Genomic DNA, 21,667 nt, shown 5'->3' on the forward strand with positions numbered 1-21,667 from the left:
TTAGTTATAACTTCGTCATCCTAACTATGATAACCTCGCGTCATTTTATCCCTCTTCAATCTTCATAATGTTCACAACGCTATCACTATTTCATCAGTTATCAGTTTACTTAATTGCACTATATTTTAATCACATCTCTGATATGTTGTATTTTCAATTTATATATCTTAATTAAATGTATATGTGAATAATTGAAAATTACTCCCTCCGTTCCATAGTAGTGGATGCGTTTCTTTTCGGCATGAGATTTAAGAAAAGTTGTATTAAGTGAGTTAAGTAAGAGAGTAATAAAGTAGGGAATGAAAAAGGTAAAGAGATAAAGAGAGAATAAAGTAAGAGAAAGTAAACTAAGTCAGAAGAAATGTGTTGCCTTTTACTAAAAAGAGAAATGACTCCACCCTATGGAACGTACCAAAATGACAAAAATGACTCTACTATTATGGAACGGATAGAGTATAAATTTAATTAAAAGTAAAAGAAAAAATAAATAAAAGAACAAACATAATAAAAAAAATTATAAAAATGATAAAAATGTTAATCATTCATCGAGAGGACCAAAATGCACAAGATTTTATCGATTAAATTTATTCCTTTTCCACTCGTCCCAAAAAATTATCGTATTTCCATTTATGGAAAGTTCTCTCAAACTCATTACTTATATACATTAATTTATTTACAACTTATACTACTAAGGCCCACCATTAAACACTAATAACAATATGGTCTCACTATCCACTAACACTATTTTAGCTACCCTTCTCCCCATCTCTCTTACTTCACCAGTTATGCATTAATTCTCGTGTCGTCCCAAATGTCCTTATTTTTTTGGGATGAGGGGAGTATTAGTATTTTATAATTTTAATTATGTCATTTTTGAAATTAAATTATTTAATTTAATTTTTAAAACATATTTTAATTAGATATATGTAATTGGAAATTTAGAAAAGAATTACATTTAAAAATAAATATTCTCTCAATACCACAACACGAGTTCACCTTTTTCATTTTTGTCCGTCCGACAATAAGAGTTCACTTTCACTTTTACCATAAATAGTTAGTGGGTCTCGTATTCCACTAACTCATTCTACTCTTATTTTATTATAAAACTAATATATAGTATAAAAATGAGACTCATATTCACTAATTTTTTTTAACTCACTTTCATTTATACTCCCTTCATCCCCAAAGAGTATGAACATTTGGTTCGGCATAGATTTTAATGCATAATTGGAAAAGTAAGTGAGAAATAGAAAGAAAAAGTTTTTAAAGTAATGTTAGTAGAGAATAGGTTACACCTCATTAGAGATAAAAAAAATTTAAAATTAGAAAGTTCATATTTTTTAGGAATGGACTACAAAGGAAATAGTTCATACTTTTCAGGTACGGGGGGAATATTTTTTAAAACTCGTGTCTAGTCAAATATCTACTCCTAATGGGAAATGGAAGGAATAGTATTGACTAATAGTAAAAGTTTATCCTATGGATTATAAGCGTTTAGGGTTTTGGCATCAAAAGTTAATTTAGTACTCCTTCCTTTCTATAATAGATATCACACTTGGGTTATGTCACGAGATTTTAAGAGATGTAATATTGTGTGTTAAATGCAGAGAGAAAATAATATATTTATATTAATGTGAGAGAGAATTTTTTTAAAAGGACACATGACATCTTTTTCAGGTACTCTCTCAGTCCCAACTAAAATGACACACTTTCATTTTTTACTTTGTCACAAACAAGATGATACATTTTTAATTTTGGAAACAATAAAGTAGGTGTACTTTTTTTCCAATTAAATACATCTAAGAGCATTAGCAGTGGTGACCTCTCTTCGGAGCCCATCTCAGGGTCTATCTCTATTTTCTCCTGCCACGTCAGTAGGCCTATCTCAGAGTCTATCTCCCTGCAATAAGAGTCCATCCCACAGCCTATCTCAGAGCCCATCTCATTTCCACATCATCATCATTTTTAATATTTCACTTTCAATTGTTTGTGTAGTTAAAAACAACGTAATATATGGCAAAAAATAAATTTCATTTAAAAACAAAATAAAACATAACTAAAACATCCTACATTAAAAAAACAAAAAAAGAGATAAAGATAGAAAACATAAAAAACAACAGAAGCACAGCCTCAGACGCACTCGGGAGAGAAGTATTAAAATTGAAATTGAGATTGGAAAGGGATGGAGGTGAATTGATGGGGAATGAGGCATATATAGTGGATTAAAAATTGAATTAAATTAAATAAAAAAGGGATGTCGGCTCCATCATCGGCCCAAGCCCCAACAATGGAGGCCCATTGCAGGGCCGATATGAGCATCGGCTCAGCCGATGCAGCGGCTCTGAGGCGGAGGCGATGGGGCATGGAGATAGGCCATATCTCCACAATGGTGACCTTTGAGGGCCTATGTGGTGGCCGATTGTTCGAAAAAGAAAAGATATTAGATAAAAAAATATATTAGCTTAGAGGATAAGAAATATATTACCTTGGAGGCTAAGAAATACATTAGCTTGATGGCCACGAATACTTGGAGCACAAGCTTTGTAATGACCTATATAAAGGGTGTCATATTATTGAAGAAAATTATCAAGCCATACACAAATATTCTAGTCTATGCCATTTAACATGGCATCAGAGCAGGCTATTCTGAGAGCTCAGAAACCGAGTCATCATCGCTCATAAACCCTTCCCGAACCTCTCAGCCTAAACCTGTGAAAAAAACTATGTCAGATCCTAAAAAAGAAATAACAGGCGGCCATAACACATCCGAAGCGAATGAGTTTGCACGTCTCTTCCCAAATTTTATGCCCAATAGTTATGAAAATAATCAACCCCAACCAAACCAACTGATCGAAACCAACAAACCAGAACCTGTTACACCATACAAAATCGATTCTCAACCCTTGATAGTAGGGATCAAACTCAATGAAGATAACTATTCGGTATGGTCGGTTCTCCATAAGCGGACGAAGGATGATATCTCACATCACTGGATTCACAGTGGAAGCAAGCCGACCACTGTGTGTTCACATGGTTAGTCCAAAATATCGAGATGAAGCTGGTCAGCCGAGTCACACAATAGCCGACGGCAAAGCATATATGGGACAGCCTAGCCGTGACATATGCGAGTGGTGGAGACGCCATCCAGATATACGATTTGTATTGTAGGTAGGGGTGGAAAATTATACCGAAATACCGGACTTACCGTACCGAAAAAATACCAAAAATACCGATTTTTCGGTATACCGCAGTTTCCGGTACGGTATGATACCGTACCGCAGTGTTTTGGTACGGTAACAATATCAATTTTTCTATACCGCGGTATACCGAATCCACGGTATACCGGTATACCGAATCCACGGTATACCGGTATACCGATAGATTATTATTATATATATATATATATTAAATATGTTATAATATATATATATATATATATATATATATTATATTAAAAAATTTTAAAAATAGAATTCTCTAAAATTTTAAAAAATTTAAATGTAATATTTTGGATATATATTATATTAAATTTTTAAAAAATGTATATTACTTTTATATATATATATATATATTATATTAAAAAAAATTTAAAAAAATTTAAATATAATATATGCATTACATTTATATATATATATATAGGGAAGCGTTATCTCCTATTCATCCCTTAGATCCTTTATTCTTCTTAATATGGGCCGTTAGATCTCATTCATCAACGGTCCAGATGATATGCATTATTACACTATAATGGTGCATTATTAGACAGTGTGCATTATTCAACTGAAAATATGCATTATTACACTATAATAGTGCATTATTAGTCGGTGTACATTATTCAACTGAAAATCTGCATTATTAAATGACACGTGACACCAATCTAACCGTCGGATGACAAAATCGTGGGGCTGAGATTAAAAAGAACAAAGAACAAAAGATACAAAAAGGAAATGAATACATCCATATAGGATAGTGATCAAGATATAACTAATCTCAAGTGTATAACTAGAGAACAAATCTCAGCCACACATCTTAATGGAATAAATATTATTTATTTTAATTATAGAAAATATGTTGAGGGTATTTTAGGAAATTACATTATGAAATTTAAATATGCACTCAAATTATACGGTTTTCCTTCCCTTCTCTGCGATCTAATCTGCTTCGATTCTCCTTCCAAATCTGCAACGAAGTGCGGCGAGGGAGGTGAGGAACACGGCTCGGCGGCGGCGGCGGCGGCGGCGACGCGGAGGTGGAGTCGTCGGGAAACCCCATTTTTGCGGCGGAAGGATTTTTTAGTGCATAGATTTATATAGGGAAGTTGAGAAATTGTCAAATTCCAACAGAATGTTTATGTTCTCAATTTTGTGTAATTTTGTTTAATTGTTTTTCATGAAATTGTGAGCGGAGATGAAGCAAATTTTCTTGGAATAGAGTTTCCGATCTTGCATTTGACGAAACACCCTTGGCTGTCTGAGCATGCAAATATGTTTTCAATTTTGGCTAATTTTGTTTTCTTAATTGTTTTTATCACTCGTATTTGTTTATCTTCTCAAATAGTGTGTGGTGATGATGCAATTTTTTCAGTATTGATTTTTGATTTGTTGGCTTATGATGAAAAAATAATTATCTTAGCGGATTTCACTGAGATTGTGATTTTATTATAATTCGTGATCTGATTGTTACACACACTGAAGCCTTTTTCTTCAATCAATTTCTTTGTTCAGTTTGAATAATCATATTTGCAATTATGAGATTAAGCACATCACTCTTAGCATTATTTTACTTTAATGTTGTTTACAAAACACATTACTCTTAGCATGATCTTACTTCACTCTTGTTAACAAAACGCATCACTATTAGCATGATTTTACTTCACTCTTGTTAACAAAACGCATCACTATTAGCATGATTTTACTCCACTCTTGTTAACAAAACGCATCACTATTACCATGATTTTACTCCACTCTTATTAACAAAGCGCATCACTGTTACCATGATTTTACTTCACTCTTGTTCACAAAACACATCACTCTTATTCTGATTTTACTTCACTTTTGTTCACAAAACACATCACTCTTATTCTGATTTTACTCACAAAACACATCACTCTTATTCTGATTTTACTTCACTCTTGTTCATAAAACACATCACTCTTACTCTGATTTTACTTCACTCTTGTTCACAAAACACATCACTCTTACTGTGATTTTACTTCACTCTTGTTCACAAAACACATCACTCTTATTCTGATTTTACTCACAAAACACATCACTCTTACTTTGATTTTACTTCACTTTTGTTCACAAAACACATCACTCTTACTCTGATTTTACTTCACTCTTGTTCACAAAACACATCACTCTTATTGTGATTTACTTCACTCTTGTTCACAAAAACATCACTCTTACTGTGATTTTACTTCACACTTGTTCACGAAACACATCACTCTTACTGTGATTTTACTTCACTCTTGTTCACAAAACACATCACTCTTATTATGATTTTACTTCACTCTTTTTTACAAAACACATCACTCTGCATGATTTTACTTCACTCTTGTTTACAAAACACATCACTCTTATTATGATTTAACTTCACTCTTGTTTACAAAACACATCACTCTTAGCATTATTTTACTTCACTCTTGTTTACAAAACAGATCACTATAGAAGATCAATTCCCCATTGTTGTTTCTCTAATTTTATTGCAAAAGGTATCTGTATAGATTGTAACACATTGAGCCACTCATTCAAAATATCCAAGGATGATTCTGATTTGTTGAAAACCAATGCCACTATTATAGTAAGAACAATAGCACAGTTTCTAAAAAATTTCACACAAAACATGCACGAACAAAAACCCAAAACTCCAAAAATTTCGCTAAATTTTTCATGATTGAGAATGGGATTTCCAGTTGCATACACTGATTTAATTATCCCCAAATTGGTGGTATATGCTGACGGCATTAGGACTTGTGCAGAAATTTATGTACGCTCTGCTATCTGTACTACGACTGGGTGATTTTCTCGAGCCGGAAACGGCGTCGTTTGCGTCGCCCGATTATTGTAGGGCGGTGCTGATCCGTGAGCTGCTTCCGGTGGTGAAATTCGCAGATTTGGAGAAGGATCTTGACGAGCCGGAGAGGTGCGCGGTGTGCCTGTGCAAATTCGGTGGCGAGGACGAGATCCGGTGACTGAGGAACTGCCGGCACATAATTTGGGATCAAGCTTTTACAAAATTACCATAATACCCCGCCTTGTTATTATTGAGTAAATTTATGATTGAGAGAACTAATTTCTCCTTAAATTAGAAAATTACATGTATTAATACTAGCCCTTGATTTTCTTGATCTTGTGGCTGTGATTTGTTCTCTAGTTATTTGGTTAGGGGGTGTTTGCCATAGATCACTACCTCATCCATATATATATATATATATTACATTTATAAATATTTTGGATACAATAGGTTTTTTTCAGTATACTGTTACCATACCGCATACCGTTATTACGGTATGGTAACGGTATCAAAAATTATCATACCGAATTTCCGGTATACCGGAAATTCGGTATGATATCAGTATGGAATTTTGACATATAGTAATTTTCAGTACGGTATGCGGTATAGCACGGTCGGTACGGTATACCGTACCGACCCACCCCTAATTGTAGGGCAAACACTCTGAAACAAGGAAACGACACATTAGAGGATGTGTGGAATTCTCTAAACGAAATCTGGACAGCAGTTGATCTAAGGAAGCCAAATCGGATAAATATCCACCGGACATTGATAGACACAATGAAGATACCTAACACCTGAGGTTATATCAATTCCTCACTGCCATAAACGATAGATATGAACACACAAAGATGTCGATATTGAAGAACCACTTCCCTCGCCCGATCAGGCGTACAATATGGTGAAACGGGAAGACATCCGAACAGGAGTCCTACGCGCCTCAGACGAAAAAACACAAGGGAAAGAATTGGTGCAGGGATGTTCACGACGAGAGATCGAGGGAGGTCAAACTCCAACGCTCCTCGCGGCGGCGGCGGTGGCAACGGAAGATGGAGTCAGAAGCGATACGACGAACGGCGAACAGAGGAGGATAAATCCAAACTCATATTTTCGAATTGTGGAAAGACAAAGCACACCCGGGATCAGTGATTTGAATTGGTGGGATATCCGGAGTGGTGGGAGTCCAAACACAAGCCGTCACCGTCGAATTGCCCTTCGTGGAGTAAGGGAGGCCACGCCGCAGCAGCCGTTGGAGAAGGAGGACCAGCGGTGGTCGCCGCCGTCGAGGGCAACCGTGAAAACGCGACCGCATACACCTGAGGCAACGACCCACCGGTTGCCGGAGCAGCAAAGGTGATCGGAGCAGCTCAATTTGCAGTCGGCGCCGTCAAATTGGGAGAAGAGGGAAAAAACGCAGAAGTGACGGGAGGTAAAGAGGGGTTACGGTTAGGGTTTCGACCTTTTATACCTAACCCCACAACTTCTGCCTTATTACATTACTTATCCCATTTTGATAAAATCCCACAATCTGCCCCCAAATTATAGAGAGACCCGGAAAAATTTAGAAAATTCAAAGAATTCCCCAATTGAGTGCAAAAATCGTTTTCAAGTTCTAGAAAATTTTGGAATGGCATGTGTCGTATCTGGTGAGTCAGAAAAAAAATCATCGGTGGATTTTTTATTGTGGGGCTACTAATACCATGACATACGATGAGTTAGACATCACTAATTCCCAAAACCCCATTTGTCGCATATTCAAACTGCTAGAGGGGAATTTACAGTCGTTGAGGGGCAGAGACTGTGAAAATTTCTCCTACTTTGGAATTATCAAACTGTTTGCATGTTCATGTGACCCGGGAATTGAACTGTACGTTACTAATGCAACCCAATTTTTGCCTATTACAAGATATCAGGACCGGAGAGATAATTGGGTGTGGCACAAAAACAACGGGTTGTACTACGTGGATGAGATAGCTGACTCACGGGACTGCTGATAGGGAAACTTGGCTTTGGCACCGGCGCTTAGGACATCCATCCCCGGGTTATTTACGAATGATATTTCCTAATATTACTCTCAAATCTAGCATGTACTGTGAGACATGCATTTTGCCAAGAGCCATCGAAATACTTATCATTTGAGTAATTCTCGTACTGAAACTTTATTTGCCTTAGTACATTCTGATGTGTGGGGGCCCGCACCAGTAACTGGGGGCAAGGTTTTAAATACTTCCTTATTTTCGTTGATGACTGTACTCGTATGACTTGGTTGTATTTTATGAAACATAAATCTGAAAGTTTTCGATCATTTTGTCAACTTTTATAGCCTTGTCCAAACCCAATTTCAAAAATCCAATCGCATCCTTCATTCTGATAATGGGAGTGAATTTGTCAACTCCAAAATGAAGCAGTTTTCCCTAGAGAAAGGGATGATACACCAAACAACTTGTGCCCATACCCCTGAACAGAACGGAGTAACCGAAAGAAAAAATCAAATCCTGCTAGACATGACCCGAGCCATTCTCATTGAGTCACAAGTACCAAAACAATTCTGGCCTGAAGCCCTAGCCACTTTCGCTTATCTTCTAAACAGATTACCAACTCACATACTCAAATTTCATACTCTCCTTGATGCCATAGCCTTGCAAACCAATATCCCACAACACTTATCTTTGGAACCCCGTGTCTTTGGGTGCTCTGTCTTTGTTCATATACCCAAACATGGAATAACAAAATTATCTCCTTGTGCCATCAAATGTGTTTTTGTACGCCATGGGGTAAACCAGAAAGGGTATATGTGTTTCGATCCTAAGTCTAATCGCATGTATACCACGATGAATTGTGACTTCCTTGAGTCAGAGTATTTCTACGCCCAACTTAGCGGTCAAAGGGAGAGTGAAAATGATATTAGGGGTAATATTGGTAATGACCCACTAAGTTGGGTGTCAATGCCAAGTGTCCCCGAAGCGGACCTACCAGAGGAAGTAGTACGCAGTTCCGCTAATCAAGTCTCTGATGTAGTGCAAACCGAAGCTCCAAGTGACACATCTTCCAATACCTCTCCGCTTCTTATATCTGATGTAAGTCCTTTCCCTGTGAATGTCAATTTGGTCCCTAACACTGAGGATGAAGGTCAGGAAATAGGTGGTGGTGAACACTCTGATGAAGCAGGGTGTGAAACGACAGCTGAGGTAGAAGGGATCAATCCCGACACTGGAAGGTATATATTACCTCCATGGTCGAACAGAGGAGTTCCGCCCAAGAAGTACATTCCGGAAAGAATCAACCAGAAAGCCCGATATTCCGTTGAAAATTTGGTGAAAGGTCATCTGACTGAAATGGCTCACGCATTTGAGGAAGCTTTGTATGATGAAGAAGAAATCCCACGTACGGAAGATGAGGCCATGAAACACAAGCATTGGAGGGATGCTATGAAAAAGGAGATTGATTCCCTATATCGAAACCAAACATGGAAAAAGTACGTGCTACCCGAAGGGAAGAAACCAGTCGGGTGCAGATGGGTCTTCACCATCAAACGAAGACCCGATGGATCGATTGAGCGGTATAAATCTCGACTCGTGGCAAAAGGATATACTCAGACATATGGAGTGGACTACTCAGAGACATTCTCCCCCGTAGCCAAGATGAATACTGCTCGAGTACTTCTGTCTATTGCGGCCAATCGAGACTAGTTGTTATATCAGTTCGACGTCACAAATGCATTCCTCCAAGGTGAATTGAAAAAGCAGATATACATGGAAGCACCGCCTGGTTTCTCAGGCGACTTCAAGACAGGAGAAGGGTGTAGGTTGAAGAAAACCCTTTATGGATTGAAGCAGTTCCCGAGAGTCTGGTTTGGAAGATTTTCTGATGCAATGAAGAGTTATGGGTACAGGCAGAGTAATTCGGATCACATCTTGTTTTTGAAGAAACTTGGAGAAAAGACTACTTGCCTAATAGTGTACGTCGATGACATGATTAACATAGGAGATGTTGAAGAAGAAATCAAGAGGTTGAAGGAAAACCTCTTCAAAGAATTTGAAATGAAGGACTTGGGCAATCTAAAATATTTTGTGGGGATTGAAGTTCTTGGATCACCACGAGGATTATTTCTGAGGCAAATGAAGTACATTTTGGACATCCTAGCAGAGACAGGACTACTTGAGTGTAAGTCAGCTGATACACCAATCATGTTGAATCATGAGTTGCAAATACGAGACGGAGCTTAGCCGGCAGACCGTGGGTGATATCACCGTTTAGTTGGGAAACTCATACCTCTCCCACACTAGACCTGATATTTCTTATGCCATAGGAGTTGTGAGCCAATTCATGCATTAGCCTCAGGCTGAACATTTGGAGGCTGCGCTACGAATAGTTCGTTATTTGAAGGGGACAGTTGGACATGGAGTAGTGTTCAAAAAGAATGGAAACTGAGAGATCCATGGGCACACTGATGCCGACTAGGTAGGCAATCCGGTAGATAGAAGATCCACCTCAGGCTACTTCACATTTGTCGTGGGAAATCTGGTGACATGGAAAAGCAAGAAGCAGAAAGTAGTTGCACTATCGAGTGTAGAAGCAGAATTCAGAGGAATCAAAAGTGGTCTGACTGAGATCCTATGGTTGAGGAAATTGTTAACTGAAATAGATTTCCCTCCAAGAAGGTGCCAATTATATTGTGATAACAAGGCTGCAATAAGCATCTAAGAAAATCCAGTACAACATGACAGAACAAAGCATGTGGGGGTAGATAGACACTTTATCAAGGAGAAGATCGAGACCGGCATTGTCGAGTTACCGTTTGTACGCTCTGAAGATCAATTGACTGATATATTGACTAAGGCGGTTAACTCAAGGAGTTTTGAAGATGTCCTCGGCAAATTGCGTATCGGTGATCCCACTACTCAATTTGAGGGGGAATGTTCGAAAAAGGAAAAAGATATTAGATCAAAAAATGTATTAGCTTGGAGGATAAGAAATATATTAGCTTGGAGGTTAAGAAATACATTAGCTTGGTGGCCAAGAATACTTGGAGCACAAGCTTTGTAATTCCCTATATAAGGGTGTCATATTATTGAAGAAAATTATCAAGCCATACACAAATATTCTAGTCTATGCCATTTAACACCGATCGCTCCGCCCTTGCGATCGGTCACCACTGCTAATGCTCTAACTACTTTTATGGTCTCCAATTAAAATATTTAATTTTTTTCTGAAAAAATTTAATACTTATAACTACTTTTTCTCTTTTAATTAAATACATTAACAAAGCTTCTAAAATTTTCGTAAATATGTCACTTTAGTATAGACAAAGGGAGTTAAGTTTGGATAATCGTGGCACATGGGCTGTGAGTACCCTAAAGAACTCAAGTTGTGTGAAAGTAACTTCGCAATTATTTGCTTCTTTTTTGGTAGCTCGATGTCGACCTGTTCAATGGAATACGTATTTTAGTGTTGCATTTCTTTGTAATAATAGTGGATGAAAATTGAAAACAAATTTGATTCAAACCTATGACTTCAATTTAAAGGGGAGCTCAGACATAAATTAAAATTCAATTGTTGAAAAGGAAAAGCACCTAAACCAACATGTGATCAAACCTAAGCTAGCAATATCCAACCATTTTACCATACCAAATTAGTAATTTCTTAATGTGTCACATTTAAAAGTCGCAATCGTGGGCCGTAACTTGGTCTTTGGCCGCACCAACCTCCACATCTTTTTCACTAATAATTTTGGTGTCATCTTCATCTTCGTTGGTCTTGCTTTTTAGAAAATTTAGCACCTCATTAAGGGATAAATCGACATCATCAAATTTCATGAGCTCTTCGGCGACTTCAGCCGGCGTGATGTTCTTCATCTTGATTAGATTTTCGATCTCGGGGAGACTGGGGTGGTGGCCTTGGATGCCGAGATAAGTAGAGGCCAAGAGGCGGAACCCATCGGGCGTGAGATAGGACATGTGTATGTGCATGTCCATGCGCCCCGGCCGGAGCAATGCCGGGTCTAGCTTGCCTTTGTTGTTTGTAGTGAATACGATGATTCGCTCGTCCCCGCAGCTCGACCACAGCCCGTCGATGAAGTTCAACAGCCCTGAGAGTGTGAACTATAACAAAATCTTCATGTTATTCACATTTCTAGTGTACCCATGTTACCATGTACAATGTGGACCTAAGCATAACAAAAAAAGGCTTGAAATATGATTTTGAAATCAATCTTCAATGCATTTTCTCACATTGAAAGCGAAATGTCGATATTGAAACTAGGTTCATTGAATAATACTAGTATCCAAATAACAAAAAATTAATTCATGATAAAAAAAATATACTCCAGCTGTCACATTCCATCGAAGATGACAACTTTCCTTTTTAGTTTGTCCCATAAAAAATGACTCATTCCTAAAAATAGTAACCTCTTAATCTCTATTTTATTCCATTTCTATTACTCCTAATTTATTCTCTCCACCTGACCCACAAAATAAAAAAACATATAAAATGTGCCGCCTAAGGAAGGGTCATCTTCTTAGACAGAGATGTTCATAATTTTTAAAAGAAACACACAACAAAATGAAATTGAAGCAAAAAAAAAACAATAATAAGTGAAAATACATAATTGAAAAGTAGACCAATTTTCCATATAATGTTAAAACAAGTGAATTCTTAAAAAATTTTAAAAAAAATTAAAAAAAACAAAAAAAACGGAGTAAGTCGCAAGCATGTAAAAAAAGCAACCTGAGGTTCACGCGGGCGGTGGAGATGGGCATTACCACCTTCAACAGCGGCGGCGGCGGCGGGGGAGCCTTTCCTGTCGGGAAGGTCGACGGTGCAATCAATGTCCTCAATGACAAGAATGGACCTATTAGCAGTCCTGAGCAGCAGATTCCTCAAATCCGAATCACGCCTCACATTCGTCAGCTCCAAATCATAGATATCAAACTTGAGATAATTCGCCATCGCCGCAATCAAGCTCGATTTCCCCGTCCCCGGCGGCCCATACAGCAAGTACCCCCTCTTCCACGCCCTCCCAACTCTCCGATAAAAATCCTTCCTCCTCACAAACCGATCCAAATCCTCCTTGATCCTTCTCTTCAAATCCGCATCCATCGCCAGCGTCTCGAACGTGGAAGGATGCTCCAAATTGACGGAATCCCAGACGGAGGAGGAGCTGTAGGAAGGGGCGCCGGCGAGCGTGTGAAGCTTGACGACTTTTTTCTGCTCTTTGATGATTTTGGCGCGGGCGAGGATGGAAGGGATGTAGGAGTCGAGGACGGTGTCTCGGAACTCTTTGCTGAATGTGAGTTCGAAGTATCGCTTTTCGGATTCGGGGAGGTGGAGGTGGGGGTGGTGGGAGCGTTCGTCGATGTAGGCCTTGTTGTGTTTCTTGTTTTCTTCGTTGATGAAGTGCCAGAGGAGGGGGATGCCGAGGTGGGAGTCGGGGATGGAGTGGGTGGAGGCGAAGCGGAGGGAGAGGGAGGGGTCGTTTGGGCGCTTGGTGAGCTTGAGGCGGTGGGAGTCGGGGCGGAGGTGGGAGCAGAGGTAGGTCTCGGCGGCGGAGAAGAGCTCGTTGGAGGAGAGGCCGTCGCGCTCCTCGATGAGGAGGGTGGAGTGGGAGGGGCGGCGGGGGAAGAGGCGGTGGAGGAGAGAGAGGAGGAAGCGCTGGGCGGGGAGGGGGAGGAGCTGGTTCATCATTGTTTGGAGGAGCATGATGGAGGCGGAGATGGAGGCGTACATCGAGAAGATGGACGAAGCAGGGGGCATGTGAGACATCGACACAGCCATTTTGCGGAAGGAATACTATCACACACGCAGACAGAGAGTGATGAACCCACTGTTAGTCTTAGAGATGATGGTGAAGTGAAGAATGGTGTTGAAAGAGATGAAGGCTCGTTGCCTGGTGAGCTGGCACATGTTGAAGCGGGACCACCGAGTGCACGAGATAATAATGTTATCAACCACACTCGAATGAAGCTTCAAGAATATGCCGTTAACTGTACGGAGCTGGACCACAAGAGGACATGGAAGGACGTGTTGATAGCTGGTCCAGTGAAGAAGGATTAATGAAGTTTCTGTTGTGATTAGCATAAGAGCATTAGCAATGGGGCGCCCTAAGGCGCGTGAGGCGCCCTAAGGCGCGACACATCATCATTTTATTGTTTTGTTTAATTAATTTAACTGTTTTCAAATAACAAGTAACGAGTAAATAAAAAACGGTCTAAATAACAAACGGTGAAGTTTTAATAAAAAAAAGTTACATCATTGAACTAATAAAAAAAAAAACTAAGTCAGACCAATTCTCAACTTCCGACGCAGCTCATCGAGTAACGCCCGGAGATATTTGGCTTCGTCGGGGTCGGTACACTTCTTGAGGGCCCTGTGCGTCTGCAACATCGTCCTTGCCATCGACGCTGTTGCTAACGACTCAAACACGGTGGCCGTCTGGGTCGGGAGCTCTATCGGGACCGGAGCTTGGGTTGCAGCGCTCGACGATGAGGTCACGGTCGCCTTCCCCTTGGCCTTCGCAACCTTGACGTCGGGAGGACACCGGACGGACACCGGTGTGCCGGAACTCTCTTCATCCACGTACGTCCGGTTGAGGTCAACCGGGTGATTGCCGCTGCCGCTGCTCGTGTAATCACCAGCTTCAGTGGTCTTCGTCCTCTTCGGCGCACCAGTGTGCAGAATTCCACCTTGGAACTTCTGCTTGTCCCTCAAGAGCGCCCAGATGGCCTCGTGCTTGAAGTCGCCGTACATCGACCGGTACGACAACAACGTTTTAGCGCGCACGTCGCTCAAGCTCTCGCCGCTCCCCTGTGACCGCGTGAACTTCTCGAACTCCGCCGCGTACAAGTTCACTTGCTTCTTGACTTGATCCCAGTGCTTGCGAAGTTGCTCACGCTTGCGCTTGTGCGCGGTCGGCGGCTTGACCGAATTGTAGAGGTCCGCGATGCGTTCCCAGTACGCGATCTGTCGCTGGTTGTTCGCGAATATCGGATCTTCCGATATATCTACCCAACATCGGGCCAAAGTGAGAGTTTCGTCGTCGTTGTAGTTCGTACGGCCGGGGGCGTACTCATCGCAATCACCGGGAGGCGGCAACTTCTGCGCCCGCTGCCGGTTCCGCTTCTTTCTGGCTGGGGCGGAAGCGGTCGCGGCGGGGTCGTGATCGGCCACTGCGGTTGGGCGGTGCGGAGACGGCTCCATGTCAGACAACCCATACGATTCCGTACTGAAATCGGGATCGTAATGGGTGTTGGTGTCGAACGAACGATAATTGCCGGGTTCTGTACCCGGCCAATGCGCCCCAGCGCTAAACGTAGGACTATTGGGGCTTGAATCAATTTCGTAGTAATTATGTAAATGTAAGTTTCGAAAATGAAATCGAGTGAAATGAAATATTACAAATGAACGGTATTTATAAAAAAATGAAACCGCGTGCCATCGTCCGCGGTTGATCGTCCGCGACCTCCACAATGGGGCGGACGATGGTCATCGTCCGCGCTATCCTCCGCGACCGAAGTATAGGGCGCGACTATCGTCCGCGCCCTATGGCGCGCACCCGCAATTGGTGCGGACGATGGATGGCGCAGACGATGCGCGGCATCGGGCGTGCCATCGTCCGCCCATTGCGGATGCCCTAAGATTAGAGAAAGATTCTAGATTGTTCTGAGTTGCAGTATAAATATGTAGAGTCTATTTTCTGAGATGTGAATCAATGAAACAGAATCATGCTATTTTGAGTATTCAATACAAATCGCCTTTTTCCTTCATAATGGTTCTTGTTGTTTTCTTTTACCCTCTACTTATATATATTTGGGGATTTAATTGGTGTGGGTATATTAATTACTCATACTACTACCATAAATATAGATATATTTTCCATTTTAATCCGTTTTACTCCCTCCGTCTACAAAAAATAATCTCATATTGCTATTTTGGGATGTCGATAAAAAAATAGTCTGATTTTTAAAAATAGAAAGCTTCTCTTTTTTCTTCCTATCTCTTTTATTTTACCCTACTTTACATTTTTTTTCTCTCTTACTTCACCAATTTTCTATTAAAACTCATGTTGTTCACATGACATTTTTTTTACAGAAGTAGTATAAAATTGTCTACTTTTATTTATGGCAGTACTTCTTTTATTAATGAGTTAGAGAGCTATTTTTTCTGATAATATTTCAATTACTCTTTCTTTCTATTTTTCTACTTCCTCGGTCCATAAAAATATAATTAGCAATTTTTCATTTATGAAATGTTTTGTCCAACTCATTAACCATATATATTGATTTATTTCCAACTTATACTAATATGGTCCATCGTTACAATCCATTAAACACTAATAATAATGTGGGTCACACTATCCACTAACAATATTTTAACTATTTTTCTCCTCTTATTTCTTATTGTATTAATTATACGTTAATTCCCATGTTATTTCAAATGCATATATTTTTATGGGACGCAGAGAGTATTATTTTATTAATTATGTATTAATACTTGTGTCATTATATAATATTCCTTATTTTTATAAAAAGAAGGGAGCATTATTTTTTATTATTTTTTACTAATTATGCATTAAAACTCATGTCATTTCAATAGTTTTTATTTTTATAAGATGAAAGTCGGAAGAAGTAATTTTCTAACTTTTTTAAGTATGAAACAAAATACTGTAATAGTTATTCTCTGAATTGGACAACATGCAAAATTCAGTTAGAACTTAATTTTATCTAAAAATAAAGTAATAAGAGCCACCCACTGGTTGATCTTCCCGATCTAGGAGAATTGCTCAAACAAGAGTGAGGATGAATGGAATATGAGTAAATAAGTAATCTCTAAACGGAAACATTGCTTTTTCCCTAAATATGCCCCTGAAAAGTTTCAGTTTTAGCAATGATTAAATCGCGTTCTCACACAATAAATTTATTAAATTACATCATCATAATGTTTACTTTATTATAACAATAATTGACACAGATACTTAAGTATTTTTTCTGAAAATGTCGTCATACAAAACTATAAATATATGATTCATTAACATCCACATAAATTACCTTTACTTATGCGACAAAATAAGTAAATTCGATAAAGTTATACTATAGAATTTAAAATTTTTGAAATGTTTTATATAGGAGTACCGACGGTGATTAATGGATAAGTGTCCATTACAGACTAAAAATTATACTCCATAATAACATCAAATTTTCTTCATCATAAAACTGAATTTACGACATTATTTTAACACTAAATGTACATCATTATATGCAAATTATTTGAATTTGGTTAAAACTCGCGAGAAAAGAAAAACGTTATCACTTATCATAACTGATTGTTTTATTAATTGACAAAATAACCACTTAATGTTATAAATAATTACTTTTGGTTATCACATAACATTAATCACAGTTATTGATATTATGATTATAACTTTGATATTTTATCCTGATTATACATTAAATCTAGTTCTCTTTTTTATTACAGTCGATTTAAGACATCAAATTATAGAAGTGGATATGATATTGTGTCAAATGATAAAAGAGTGGATGTCCTTGTGCGCGTGCACAGTGAGACCAAATATAATTGCTATTAATGGTATGTTAGCTATTTACTTATAATAAGGTTAATTGGTAGTAAAGTTTAATAAATTATAATATTCGCGCTCATCGTGAGAAAGTGCTCACACAAGTTTATAATTGTAATAATTGCATGCGTGCTTTCAGTTTGAAATTAAGGAAGACAACTACAAATTTTATTTTTCCTTGCTTTGATATGAGAGTGTAATCAGTGGTTCTAAACCTTAATGGTAGCATTTTTGATGAAAATAATCGTACAAACCACAAACTTTCTTCAAAATATGGTATTTTCCCATAAACTTGATTAGAAATACCTAGAACTTTGAATAATATGTAGGTTTCCTACGGAATTAATGTTCAAGCCAATTTTAATTGGTAGCTCCGAAGGTGAACCAAATGCATCGTTTTTAAAATAAGAAAACATCATAGTTTCGAACCCTAATTCATAAAAAGAAGAAAAAGATGCTTTCATAAATGACAATTAAAAAACGATTGTAAATGTAACTACGGTTCAAAACGATGACGTTTTCTTATTTTTAAAATGGTCCTTTTTGTCCACCTTCTGGGGGGTTACACGTAGGACGTCTGGCGAGCCACGTCAAAATAAAATTGGCTGAAAAATTAGCATCATGGTAAAATTGGCTGAAAAATTAGCATCATGGGAAACGACACATCGTCCAAAGTTCATGGTTATTTCCTACCCTTTTAAAGTTCGAGAGAAATACCAGATTACGAGAAAACTTCATGATTTTTGTGGTAATTTTCCCTATATTTTTTCTTTTCGTTGTCCATTATTTCTTTCTTTATTTTGTTTATCGATTAACTTCTTATTACCAAAACAAACCTTTACAATATTGTTTGAAATCTAATTTTTTACTCGCTTCTATATATTATTTTGTTATAGTATTTATTTTTATTCAAAATCTGTTTTATATATTTTGTAATATGTCTTATTTATCCTAAAGTACTTAATTTTGTGGTGTTATATATGAACAAAAATAAATATTTCACATATTTTATGAGTATAATTTTTAGATGACTAATAAATTGAGTATATGCTACTTAATGCTTGTTTATACATTTAGGGCTACTTAAATATATATAGTACTATTATTTATTTTATTACTGAAAATACATACTCCGTTTCCTAAAAATAGAAGCTCTTTTTTGGTCTGTTTCCTAAAAATAGAAATTTTTCCTTTTATGAAATGGATCTCACAATCTACTAATATTAATTCCACTACTTTTTCTTTCATCTCTCCTACTTCACTCATTTTTACTCTTCATCTCCCTTATTCACTAATTTTGCATTAAAACTCATGTTATTTTTAAAGTTTCTATTTTTTAGGAAATATATAGAGTATTAAATTATACTTTAATTATTAAAAATTTGATTTTGTTCCTTCTGTTTGTGAATTCTGGATCCGTCATTGCTCGAGGCTGAATCTTTGTTTTATAACGTAAATAGAAAAATGTAGTAAGAAACAATTTCAGCATGCTGGAATAGCATTATTTCTTCTGCTTCTTTTGATATCAAGTGACTTAATAAATGTTTGAACTGAAGTAAATTTGGAAGTCTCATGTTGGCATACTCCAAACAACATCACACACACAAATAACTAAAATTTGTATATGTTTCGATTGCTAGTATTACACTGGAAAGCAAGGGTCCCACCAAAATAAAATTGCTTTACAACGTCAGGTAGCAACAAAAAAATCGACATGGAACACATTTCACACACGTTTTGAATTGAGATTGGATTTGGCAGCATGTACTAGTATGTCCAAAATCCTAATATAACATGGGGTCACTATAATATCAAAAAATTAATTATCCGATTCCAACCAAAGCAAAATATTGGTATGCAAGTTTCTGAGAATTGGCTTTAATCAGATTTTCAAATCTTCTAAATTTTGGGATTTTTTGGAATCTCGGTTTTCTAATTGGATCAATTTTGTTATTAAATTCTCAAATTTTCGGATTCCAAGTTTTGGATATTTGTTGGATTCAAAATTGAATCGATTTGTATTAGTAGTAAAAAAATCTGAATGCTTCGATTAGTCCTAATCCAAATTCCAAAGTGGGCAATTCTGAAAAGTAGCAAAGGAAGAGAGCAAAAAGTGATTTTGTCCTCTTTCATTATTTTAACAAATTTGTACGTGGAAATACAGCCAGCAATTTCCTCTTTTTTTTCTATTCAACGTGATGTTATAATCAATAACACCCAATTGTACGAAAAAATTGACTTTAGACATTAGGTGTGGTGGTTGATTCTGGGCCGTTGGATGTTGGTGATCTGCAATGTGGGGGTGACACTTGTCCTAAGCTATATAAATTTTGTAGCTATTTTTTGATTTATTTTGATTTACTATAAAGAGGAAGAGGTACAATCCCATGAATTCTTTGGCAGAATGGATTGATTAGCCAATTGGGATGGGATGTTTTGTAAGAAAAAATACCCAATTTACGTTCTGGAATCTGTGGAGTTTCACATGGGGGAGTATCGTATCACTTCACCCAAGAATACTAAAGGGGCTCTATCATAGGTGTCGATTTAATATTGCCTCTCTTTTTGGCAAACTAATCACATTCCAATGTGGTTTGATGATGTATTCCAAGAGGTTTAAATTGTGTCCTCTTGTTGTAGGATTAGGACAAGTTACCAAGAGGTATGCTATTTGATGGTGGAGGTAATGGTAATGGTAATGGTAATGGTAATGATCTCCAAGTGTGTACGGTTCGACTTTGTCTGGATTTGTGGAAGTTAAACAAATTTTGCTGTCACCCTAAAAGCATCCACAGTGACTTAAACTAGTGTCTGAATTAGTTCTTGCTCTAGTGTATGCCACATTAGTAACCCACTCAACCTAACCCTAATTAACTTTCAAGTTCTTAGCAATACTTTTTAAAATTGATTTTATAAATAAATTTGATTTTTAGATATAGAAAATAATAACAATATATTGTGTGGTTGCATATCCTTGTCCTGCAACAACGACTACTCCATCGGTCTCATCTCATGTGACTGACGGCTTTTCGGCATGTGATTGGGAAAAATAATAATAAATAGTTAAAATAGAGAGAAAGTAAAGTAAGAGAGAGAATAATGTATAAAAAATTCTCTTCTACAATATTCTCTCTTTTATTTAACTTTTTCCCCACTTTAACTACTTACTATCATTTTTACAAAATAACGGCCAAAACAAAATCAATCACTTGAGCTGGGACGGAGGGAGTAGTATATTTTGTGTATAAGTCATATGTATAGAACTCAACGAGTAGTAGTATGATCTAGTGATGCTCTGGATAGAAAACCACCGGTTTTGGTTGCGCAGAAGATGGCACGAACTCAGGAAAGGACTCGGGGCTGTTCTAATTTTGAACAAAAATTGATGATATTTTTCCAATTTTGAAATAAATCATCGCCAGTTCACGATTCAAAAAATTTGGAACTGAAATCAGACTACCTAATTCACTATAGCGAATATGGTTCAACCTGAAGCTGTGGTCAACTATCCTAACCGACGGCCAACCAGGGGCGAAGCCACCCTTTGGGATGGGGGTCCATTGTACCCCCACCAATATTAGGGTAGTGATAAAATGCAAACTCATATATTGTACAAACTCCAAACTTTTTTCAACTCAGTATCAACACAAATGTCAACACATTGTGAAATTTCAAGATTTTGATGTCAACACAATGTCAATACAATGTCAACACAATTTCAATACAACATCAACCGTTGACGTTGTGTTAACATTTTTTGTTGCTACTCCTTCCGTCCCTAAAGAATATGCACTTTGAGTTCGACACGGATTTTAATGCAAAATTGGTAAAGTAAGAGAGAGGTAGAGAGAAAAAGTAATTAAAGTATTTTTAGTGGAGAATGTGTTCCACCTTATTAGAGAGAAAAAAATTACCAAATTTAGAAAGTGCATATTCTTGAGGGACGGACTAAAAAGGAAATAGTGCATATTCTAGTGAGACTGGGGTAGTATTATTTTATCATCTGTTAATATTTTCTAATTATTCAAAGTTAATATTTTCTAATTATTCAAATCAAAATTTGGAGTTTGAAGAATATTTAGAGTT

At 37.6% G+C, this 21,667-nt stretch overlaps 1 protein-coding gene and 2 non-coding genes across 3 annotated transcripts; 2 read left to right on the plus strand and 1 right to left on the minus strand.

Moving 5' to 3' along the window:
• The first annotated feature begins 4,392 nt into the window (after positions 1 to 4,392).
• Positions 4,393 to 4,479, plus strand: LOC121769570. The gene has a single exon (XR_006043600.1). It is a non-coding gene; the product is annotated as a small nucleolar RNA Z157/R69/R10 (small nucleolar RNA).
• Positions 4,480 to 4,599: 120 nt separating this feature from the next.
• On the plus strand, positions 4,600 to 4,694 carry LOC121769571. Its single transcript, XR_006043601.1, has one exon. It is a non-coding gene; the product is annotated as a small nucleolar RNA R11/Z151 (small nucleolar RNA).
• A 6,812-nt stretch (positions 4,695 to 11,506) lies between these two features.
• Positions 11,507 to 14,024, minus strand: LOC121769132 (AAA-ATPase At5g17750-like). Its single transcript, XM_042165832.1, has 2 exons — positions 12,739 to 14,024; positions 11,507 to 12,113 (listed from the first exon to the last, which is right to left on the minus strand). The coding sequence occupies exons 1-2, from the start codon at positions 13,783 to 13,785 to the stop codon at positions 11,670 to 11,672; spliced, it is 1,491 nt and encodes a 496-aa protein (XP_042021766.1). The 5' UTR covers positions 13,786 to 14,024; the 3' UTR covers positions 11,507 to 11,669.
• Between the last annotated feature and the right edge of the window lie 7,643 nt (positions 14,025 to 21,667).

This window comes from Salvia splendens, chromosome 15, assembly GCF_004379255.2.
Source record: "Salvia splendens isolate huo1 chromosome 15, SspV2, whole genome shotgun sequence".
Taxonomy (NCBI): domain Eukaryota; kingdom Viridiplantae; phylum Streptophyta; class Magnoliopsida; order Lamiales; family Lamiaceae; genus Salvia; species Salvia splendens.

What these genes read in the sequence shown, in the direction of transcription:
- LOC121769132 (XM_042165832.1), bottom strand. Translation starts at nt 13,785, where the DNA reads ATGGCTGTGTCGATGTCTCACATGCCCCCTGCTTCGTCCATCTTCTCG. An exon ending in ACCGCCCGCGTGAACCTCAG is followed by an intron (nt 12,114 to 12,738) that starts GTTGCTTTTTTT and finishes ATTTTGTTATAG; the next exon opens with TTCACACTCTCAGGGCTGTT.